Genomic DNA, 10270 nt, shown 5'->3' with positions numbered 1-10270 from the left:
TCAGCAAGATTCAGAATCAGTTGGCTCACATGATCAACTTGAATGAACAGAAGAGGTGACAAAAAAAACTAACTCTTACATTCGTTTTAATCCAGTGATCCAGAAGTATCCCTTTGAACAATGACATCATCTTGTGAGGGGGAGTTGCAGGCATCCTTAACTCCCTTCACTTTTCACTATCAGTGCCATCTTGTGGACTAATTTATTCCATCTGGCCTTTTCTGTAAATGATTTATCCAAATCAGTGAAAAGTGACAGAAGGGGGAAATCGGATTAATGAATAACGGAGCAGACTGATGTGGTCAATGTCATTAAAAAAAAAACACTTCCTAGGTCCACTAGATGGCGGTCGAGCACACACTCCTACCATATGCCATGTTGAAAAATGCAAAGGTTGTTAGGTTATGCTTACTTCCTGTACACACCCGGTGGAGGACATGGCTTAAATTCAGCCTCAGGTCGGGACTCTCATCAATCGTGAAATTTAGAACAGATCAGACCGTGTGGAGTTCCAACCACTCTGGGTTTGATGGTGAAATATCGTAATTGGCCGCTTCGCCATGGTAACACGAACACTCCCAGTAGCCCAGTTTGAAAGGCATTTGTGACTGAAAATGGGATGAATCTGGTTGACTCACCAGGAGGAGTATATCAAACTGCGGATAAACCCCACAAAAAACATGTCATTTTCTGTTGTCACTGGGTGGCGCTATGACAGTCAGCCTCCAAAATTTTACTGCTTTGTGTTAAAATGTACGGAAGTCAGAAATTGTCGGGCAAAAAAACAAATAATTGCATCATTTCGGAACACACACACACACACACACACACACACACACACACACTTGTGTTTCTGTCTTTGTAAGGACCATCACTGACTTATAGAATTCTTTCACCCCTTACCCTGACCTTAACCATCACAGTTAAGAGCCTAAGCTGAACCCGGACCATGACCCTAACCTACAAACCCTAAAACTAAGTCTTGACTTTCCAACAGCACTTCAACTGACTGTGAGGAATGACCAGAATGTCCTCTTTCTCAAACACACACTTTTTTATACCATAAACCAACCAATTAGCGAATAAACATGTTTGAATTTTTTTTAATTACAGCACCAGACCCTTTCCACACTATTTACAATGTCACACACCCCAGAAAATATTAAAACAACCACAGTTTAAACGAGCAAAAATGTACATTTTTTTGTAACAACACTCACCACATGAGTGTGACTCACTTTTATTTAAAAGGATTCCCAGTAAAATACCATGAGGTACTTCAAAAAGGTGTTATAGTGCTGCGTCCTGACTGTGCCATCCAGGCTGTGTACTGGTCTCTGGCCCTCTCCTCAGCCCTCCTCCCCATCGTCAGGATTCCTGCCGCCTGGTTCCTGGACCCATGGAGGAGCTGGTGAAGTCGACTCTGCAGGCGATGCTCGTCTTCATTACGTTTGCCCAGAGTGAGGATGCCGGCAGCTGCGTCTCCTGTGAGGGATCCCCCCAGGCCTTTGCTTCCAGAACGACAGAGCAGCTCATAGAAGCGACAGGATGGTTGTCTGCAGCACTCTGACACGCTCTCAGCATTGCAGGCCAGCTGAGAGAGCAGCAACATCAGCACCAGCACCAGGACTTTCTGCTGGGCAAAAGACACAAATACAAGAATTCAATCACAAAACACAATGAGACAGTTTCCAGTTGTAATTTTTGTCACTGTCAGACGAGTTTTGCCAAACTCACTTCAGACAAATTCATTTGCAAAAAAGAACAAAAGCAATTCCTAAATGTAATAAGAAAATGTTAACCAAGATTAAACACATCGTATATGTCATATAATTTTGTTTCTTTGAAATATGATGGCGATCGTGCCACTCTTTTGCCTGAAGCTTGTTAACTTTGTTTGTATTGATGCAATATAATGAAATAAAAGCCCTAAGACAATTAAATACAAAATATGAGTAATTGTTAATGTGTGTCAATGTAGACGTAGAGACAGGTAGTGGAAGCAAATTTTTCTACTTCCTCAAGCGCATGATCAGTTGCAGCGGTGTACATGGAGAGTATAGATGCAGAGAAAAAGATATAAAAGAGAGAGAATAAAATATAACAACATAAACAAAAGCTCTGCTGACAATAATCACTGTAGCATTGGTGATTTTATGTCATCTATAGCATCTGTTGAAAAGGCTGGGCCACACCCAGACCAATCAGAGTCCATCCATCCAGTTTCTTCCACTTATCTTATTACCTATCCCAGCTGCTTTCAGGTGTGAGGCGGGGTTCACCCTGAAGGGGTCACCAATCCATCACAGGGCCAACACATAGAGACAGACAACCATTCACACTCACAGCCACACCTACAGTCAATTTAGAGTATCAATCAGCCTCGTCCTCTCTTGATGTCTTTGGACTGTGGGAGGAAGCTGGAGTACCAGAGAGAACCCACACAGGAACAGGGAGAACATGCAGACTCCACACAGCTGGGGCTCAAACCTGGAACCTTCTTGCTGTGAGGCGACAGTGCTAACCACTGCACTGCTGTGCTGCCTACAGAGAGACAGTTCTCTAATAAAAGGTGTCTGTGTTAGCACAACTCTAATTTACGCAAGAAAACTATTGGATTTCTTGTAAAAGATAGAAACTGATGAAACTCAAACTGCCTTACTCTGTTTGAGGAGTCCATCCCAGTCGCCCTCTGGAAGTTTTTGGGGAACCACGTCATCTTCTGGCTTGTGTTGTAGGCAGTTATCTGATCGTCTTACCTCCAGCAGGACAGAACAAGTGTCTTTTATATGGCTTCGCTCTCCATGACGTCACAAACATGACTTCAGACAACCACCTCTCATTTGTGACTTGCTCATTTTGATGTCCGGCTGGCTGTAATTAGTCTTCAATGGCAGATCATCTCCCAGGTGTTTTTCTGGACCTTTGATTAACTACAGGTATCTCTTTGTGGCTGCGTGCCAATGGTTTATTAGGACATACCATTATGGTGAGTTGTGAGGAACAGAAGTTAATTAGCTGATGGGACAAACAAGTTGTGATATAGCAGACAAACACAGAAATGTTCTTTTCAGTTCTAATGACAAATTTGTTCAAAAGTCATGCTAATGAGGTTCTACTGGCTTTATTCTGTTGAACAAAAGCAGCTATGGTGAATCCCGAAACAAAGATTTGCTATCGTGACAGAGGATGTCATGTTTTCAGTGGCGTTTATCTCTAAACAAGACTACGCACAAATCCTGAAGCTGAAATTCACCAAACTTAGTGTGTGTGTGTGTGTGTGTGTGTGTGTGTGTGTGTGTGTGTGTGTGTGTGTGTGTGTGTGTGTGTGTGTGGTGGGTGGGGTGTGCAGGCAAAGGAAGAAGTCTTTAAATTTTGGGGTTGATTAGTCACAGTATGCATATGGCATCAGGAAATGACATATTTGCGTTCACATTGTAGTTGTAGTCAAACTGTAAACTACACACAAATGTATAAAAATAAAGTATAAAAGAATTTCATGAACGTAAAGTGTCCCAGTTAGTATACTACCAGTACATTACATTAAAATTAGCATACTTGGTCCGTAAGCATAACCTATACTTAGTTGAATTTTACTTTGTCTACCTAGTAAAACGAAGAGTAAACTTGAAATGTACTTGCTTTTTTCTAAGGGTAAGCAAAAAGTGGAAGCAAATATCACAACCCTTAAACGACTATAACTTGTGATCGTATTTAAACTGCCTAAAAAAGTGTTTTTATCATTTCTGTGACAGACTGCACATTTACATTGGAAAGAGCCATTAAAGAAGAGGAGTCAGGATAAACAATGAAGCCAGTTTTTAATGGGCCACTTCAAGGAGAGCTAACAGAATCCACACTCACTTTGCAGTGAAACACATGTCAGGTGCTTGGACCATTGTGTTGGTGCGTGAGCCTGTAATCCCTCATTCCAATCCAACATGCATTGGTTGTCCTGATCTGCACCACAGAACAACAGGTGTCAAATCACTGTATATGTGGAGTTAATGTTAAAAAATAATCAGAATATCAATGTAACTAACAACAATTAGAATATCAATCATTAATGTCTGTGTCTACAAGAATCATTATAGCAATATATGTTCCCTTCGTACATTTTACATACAGTTTACAACTATATTCACTTTATGTTGTGTTTATTGACAGCAGAATCACATTCCTGTTGACCTTTGACCTATGGCCACTAAGTCAAAATATTCCAGTTGTGATTGGCTGGTGAGCTCCACCAGTTAAAGACGTGGACTAGCTCCACCCTGGGGAACAAGACACCAACTCACGGCACATCACACACACAGCCCCTGGGGGGAGGAGACAAGGTGATCCTGTGGGGAGAGTCCCGTAATGAAAACTTAAATCCTATGGAATGACACAGGAGATGCGTGGAGCCCGATGGCACCAGCCAGGGATGCAAGAGCAGCAGTGTGACACTAAAACAGCTGCAGTTTGTCTCGTCTATGTTAGCTCTACAGCTCGCTGCGTCGCTCCGAAATCCACTGAAATATGGGAGTCCAGCCTGGTCGAGCTTGTACACATTGAGTATTTTTTTAAAAAAAGAAAAGAAAAGAAAGGAGGGTTGTTAAGTTGAGATGGAAAAGGAAAAAAGCGTAAGTGTGACGAAATAAAGAAGCTAAAAGACGTGCCGAGGAGTCTCTGGAAACACAAAGGCAAATTTGCGGCATTAAACGCAGATGCAAGGTAAAGCCTGTACCCACAGAGCTAGAGTGCACAGTGGAGGAGTGTGTAACCATCGCTACCCAGAGAGACGGAGGTATTTCACTCACCCACCCACCCACGTTCCTGACCAGAAACGCACCGGAGAAGACAGAGCAGACCTGAATCTTAAAATGAAGGAGGCCTTGTTTAGAAATGTATGATTGCCAACCTTAACCTTTAGGGCTTGTGTCCACAAGATGCTTTTTTTTTTTTTTTTTTTGCACTGGGAGCATCGGTTTCTATACAAATCATATGAAGGTCAACACTGAGCGTGGTCTCCTGCAGCTCTAATGGCTTTCTCAGTAGGAAACAGCCACAGCCTTCAGAAAGCCAACAAGCCTGTCAATGTCAACTCTCTCTCTCTCACCCGCCAATGTAATTCAAGAAGAGGTGCAACTGTCACCCACACTGTCAACCGAGACGGGAAAAGAAATGGCTGTCAAATACTACATTTACCTGCATATTAAGATTCCGCTATCATACAGAAAATCATCATTTCAGAATTCTGCGTGGAATATTAATTTTCTTTTAGCCATGTAGACACCTTAATGGTAATATTGTCCTTTTCTGCAAAAACCACAGTAAACTTGTACAATGGTGTACATGTAAATATAGTTACTGCCAAATCAAATATGCATGATGGAGTTCGGGGTGTTCAAACTTTTCCCTCGTAGTAAGAGGTTGGCCGGGGCCAGCAAGCCCGTACTCTGTCATTAAAACCCCTTTTGGAGATGTAAGAGTGACTCTGCTGCCGCTCTACATCCTGAGCAAAGTCTCACTCTGCTGTGTGTCCACATTTTGAAAAAAATAATCACAAAGATTTTACATATTTGTTGTATATCAGCATAAATAGTAATTTATGGTGTCTTTTTTTTTTTTTAAACGGACGTCGCCTCCCTACTCTCCATTCTCACGTCTCAGGTTGCTAAGAGCTCATTTGAATCTGAACTGGCAGTAAAAGAGGGCAGGGCATTGTGCTACTTTATAACAGTTGTGAGATTCTTTATGATCTAATGTTGAGGTGTTCGCATGATCCATATTTGAACTCCAGAGTGTGGAGATGTACCGCGTCTGTCGGGATGTCAGCTGAAAATCTTCTGTTTCATTAAAGTCAATTAGAGGAACTTGATGTTAAAAACAAAGCAGTGTGGAAGTAAAAAGTCATTTTTGTTTACATTGGTTTTGAACATGAGGTTGTTCGATCGAAAAACAAAAACAAAAAAAAGCACCTTGTGGTCAGAGGTCTTAACGGCTCCTTTCAGACTTGTGTCTCACTGCGAACACGACGAGTCCTCCTCACCATCATCATCTCTTTCACTTTCTCCATTATTTCCTCCATCTCTCTTTCTTTATTGGGACAACTCACTGCCTCCAGCTTGTCTTCTACATCTTTCTGCTTCTCTGTTTTCTTCTCTATCTGACTCTCTCTGTCGCTCTTCAGGTAGGGTTCTCTGTGGGCACAGGCTACGGGTCAGCAGGACCCCGCAGGGTCATCACTGACCATCTCTTTCTCAGAGGTGGAGTCTAGAGGCGCTGCTGCCCTCTGCTGCTGGCTCTGGAACTGAAAGTGGGGTAAGGGTGGAGGCTGGGTATACGCTGGTGGTTTTAAAACAGTTTGAACCAGCGGGAGAGCTGGTAGCTGGAAATGAGGCTGAGGCTGGGGAGGGACAGGCCCGGTTGGAGCCTGGGGTTGAGTTTGTGGTGGGTGCAGAAGTGGAGGCTGTGGGGGGGCCTTGGCCTGAGGCTGTTGCTGGATCTGGACGTGCTGGGACTGCTGGAGAGGATGATGCTGGAGCTGAGGGGAAGCTGCTCCGTTCTTACTGAGGCCACAGGACTGAGCTGCACAGTGGATCTGACGCAGAGTGTCCAGAGCCTCGCTCTTGGCGTGCTTCAGCAAGTCTGCCTGGCCCTGGCATGGACGCAGAGGGAAAGAGAGAGAGGAAAGAGAGAGAGGAGAGACACAGGCAACTTTAGTCTCAATGTATTGTTTACTGCCCCCTGGTGAGCTGAGAAAATACTGCAGATAAATCAGGAGAATTCATACTCCATAAATACACGGATTTTCGTGGAGGCGATCTGGCTCAATAAATCCTGGATCTTGATGACTGTCTCAAGCCATTTGTAGGACATGTGTGTTCTCAGTATGTTTCATCTTGGTGGAGGTACCGTTTTCAATTATCTGATGTATTTTTGATTTAAAACTTTTCTTACATTTTGCATTGACAAGGAAAGATTTCATGTGTGATGGCTATCAGGTGGCAAAAGCAAGGCTGCAAACAGACAAACGGACTCAACAAATAAATCATCAGAAAATCTCAATCTGTGAATAATGAGCAGAAGATTGGGACCAGACGTCTGTGCTACATTTAAAATGCCTGCAAAAGATTCACCGAAATCCTGCAAGCAGCTCCACCATCTAGAAACTACATCTGGGCGGAATTCATCCAAGACTGGAGAATTTCCTGATGTCATTAATGATTTAGGTGGACTGCAGAACATTTTCAGAGTTCAGACGAGGCAGTTTGGGACCAGCTGCATTACAATATCAGATATCAGACTTATGACTACTACCTCACAATCTGTCTCTGTGTTGCCTTGGTAGATTTTTACCTTAAAAGGCCCTTTACATAGCTGAATACAGACTAACTTACTTTGAAGCGCATTAACTACAAAGCTCCAGAAGGGGGTAGTGTAAAACCACTGAGTGAGGGCCTTGGCGCGCTCTCAGCTGGTGATCAGTGCTGTTGTATCCTGGATGGTGATGATGTTGAACTACATCTCTGCAGCTCTTAGATGAAGCTTTGCCAGATGTGGAGGAAGTGTTCAGGGCCAGCATCCTTTGCTACTTTGCTACTCGTTTGTAAGTGGTGCTTTCATGATTAAAACTCACCCCCCCACACACAAAAAAATGGAACTAAAGGAGACCTCATGTTTTGCTAACACATCAAGTCACTTGTAAATTCTTGACAACACCCCTCAAGCATGTCTGCCTCAGCACTCCCTTTATGCCACTATTCCAGTTAAATGTGCCCAAAGTCGAGTTGAAAGAAATCCCTTCACTAAAGAGAGTCTGCATATTTCTCCTCCCTCCTGCTGAACTTCAGCCCGGACTCTGTCTGACCCTCTGTGGCAGCTTGGCAGGTTAACACGCCTGTGAGGAGTCGGAGGCAACAGCAGACCAAGGTGTAAAAAGAAAATGCTTCTTAAAACCACAAGGTGCAGACAGCAGAGTGATAGATTACAGCGGGAGTGAAGACGCTGCCCTGCACACAGTGCTCGTCGACGAGGTGATGTTGCAAGCAGCTTTTTACCTGAGACACTTGAGCACGCAAACCACGAGCATGAATAAGTCATATGTTTGAAAAGTACAAATTATATAAGTCATGACTCACCAGGCATAAAATAAGACAGCGAGAAGCTTGTACTCTGCTGCAAGAGACAAATCACGACGTGCTTATTCGGGTGTATTCACCCCTGCAGCTGGACTAAGCTGTCCACGGGGGGCTAAGTCCAAGCAAATCCCACTACCAGATCCTCATTAAATTCTCTCCTAATCTCCTCCTTGTTTGTCACCATCAGTCCATCCCTTTGATAGATAACAGGCAGCGACTAATAACCTTTATTATATAACTTTAAGGTTGTAGACGCAGGTAGAGAGCAGAGCATCGGCGTGAGTCCATCTGCGGTGTGAGCAGAATCCCAAATGATTCTGATACGGGAAGCAGCATTTTGTCCGACAGTGAGTACTGATCTGAAACCAGTGTGGTGAACAAATGCTGCACATGCAGTTGTTTTATTGGTGGGACATGTGATATTGGACTGAAGCTCCATATTAATTAATTCCTCTCAATGCAAAATTGTAGGTGCCAGTACAGGCACAGCCCAACTTCCTGTGTAGGGCAGCGACGAGGAATTCATTTCCTGTATGTGAGGTATTAGGCAGAGATAATTGAGCTAACTGGGACGTAGCAGAGTCCCATTTCAGGGCTAATTAAATGGTTTTGGATCGTGCATAGACTTGATTCCTCACCGATACTGATCTTGCACTTTTAGCCAGTAACAGAGGCGTTTGATATACAGGTATAGGAATCGAGCTAACTCATTAGTTACTTGATTAAAAGCCACAAACAAAGAGACAGAGATAATTTGTAGAGGGGTGATTCAGGAGAAAACAAAATATATGTTTTTGTGGTCTGTTTTTTTTCTTCCCAAACCAGGATTATGCTTGACTGTGGCTTCAAAGCTTCTCTTTCTGTCTCTGTGACAAGGAGTTAAGCTGAATGACAGCTTGGTATCACTGGTAGAAATGGGCAAATATCTTATTCACCATGAAAGCTCTTTTCTCACTGTAACTGTCAAAACGAGGGTGGAGAGGGAGTTTTGGAAGACAGGAAGAGCAAAAAAATAAATAAAAGGAAGAAGAAGAAGAAACCCCCCACCCCTAAAGAACAAGAACAAAAAAAAAAAACACAACTCTTTTGCGCTGCTCTCCACCATCTATCTACCAGTGAGCGCTCCCAGCCTTAGTCGGGGATCTGGAGAGGTCGAAAGGTGAAATAACTGAGCATGACTGTCAACCTCGGCAACCAGGCTCTCACTGGATGTTAACTATGAGACACAAATTACAGATGAAGAATGGGAGGAAGAGAGGAGGAAGGAGGAGTGTTGCTACAACTTTAACATCACTATCTGTATCTGACAGCTTTATTATTTAACAAATTATGATTCTTTGCAAATAAAAAAAAAACATACAAGTTAACTGACCTCAAGCTGAAAATTAGAGTTCAGAAAACATTTTACCGTCTGAGCTCCTAAAAAACTTCGACATTTACTGGACAGCTCCCCTTAGGAATTATTTTGACAGATTTTTTCTGATTAGACAAAAGAAGCATTATGAATATATCACTTGGAGCTCTCCATTTTCGTAATTTTTCAAGTCTAACGGTTACAGAAGACACTTTCTCTTCCACTCCTTTATGAGTCAATAAGTCTGGAATCCATTTTGACGATCAATTAATCATTGAAGTCATGACTCTACCAAGTATAACATGAACTATTTCCAGCTACTTAAACGTAAGGATTTGACAGCTCCAGAAGATCGTAATCTGTATTTTTCGGACATTATTTTGAGGCTAAACTATTCGCTGAAAACATACCCTTCAGATTAATCGTTAATGACAATAACTGTTAATTGCAGCCCTCATCATTAATTTCTGCTGTCCCCCATCTGGTGTGTCAGAAATGAATAAAGACACCATCTATCTATCTGTCTATCCAAACACTCAAGCGTAAAGCTTAGCCGAGAGAGCTCCTTCACTCAATACTAAATGATTTCAGGGTGATGAGTTGAGATAAAAATATCCTGGCTGCTCTGTCCTTACATAGTCGAGCAGGCCCACGCTGCAGTCTGAGCAGCATGTGGTGTTTTATCAGCTCTGGTATTACCGTCAGCGTTGAGCAGCAGTGAGTTGAGGGCAACTTTATCTCCTGTGTCATGGGGCTTGAAGAGCAAGGCAGTTTTTTTTCCCTTCCCTGT

The 10270-nt window shown here is 42.9% G+C and overlaps 2 protein-coding genes across 3 annotated transcripts in view; both read right to left on the bottom strand.

Moving 5' to 3' along the window:
* Positions 1–1263: 1263 nt before the first annotated feature.
* hcrt (hypocretin (orexin) neuropeptide precursor) lies at positions 1264–2935 on the bottom strand. 2 transcript variants are annotated; one of them, XM_086184695.1, is made up of 2 exons: positions 2663–2935; positions 1264–1636 (listed from the first exon to the last, which is right to left on the bottom strand). In XM_086184695.1, exons 1-2 carry the CDS (start codon positions 2717–2719, stop codon positions 1280–1282), a joined length of 414 nt encoding a protein of 137 aa, XP_086040821.1. In that variant the 5' UTR covers positions 2720–2935; the 3' UTR covers positions 1264–1279. The 2 variants fall into 2 exon arrangements, with proteins under 2 accessions (XP_086040821.1, XP_086040822.1); XM_086184696.1 differs by having other exon boundaries at positions 1264–1633.
* Positions 2936–3747: 812 nt separating this feature from the next.
* Positions 3748–10270, bottom strand: part of LOC147244925 (inactive phospholipase C-like protein 2) — a 73290-nt gene continuing 66767 nt past the window's right edge. The window contains exon 6 of the mRNA XM_086185800.1: positions 3748–6643. Coding sequence (XP_086041926.1) covers positions 6206–6643 — 438 coding nt within the window. The 3' untranslated portion in view covers positions 3748–6205. The remainder of the gene's footprint in view (positions 6644–10270) is intronic.

This window comes from Aulostomus chinensis, chromosome 18 (assembly GCF_037954235.1).
Source record: "Aulostomus chinensis isolate RoL2024-O1b breed Wild chromosome 18, RoL_Achi_v1.0, whole genome shotgun sequence".
NCBI lineage: Eukaryota > Metazoa > Chordata > Actinopteri > Syngnathiformes > Aulostomidae > Aulostomus > Aulostomus chinensis.
The sequence above is the reverse complement of the archived record's forward strand: the minus strand, read 5'-3'. Positions and strand labels throughout refer to the sequence as shown.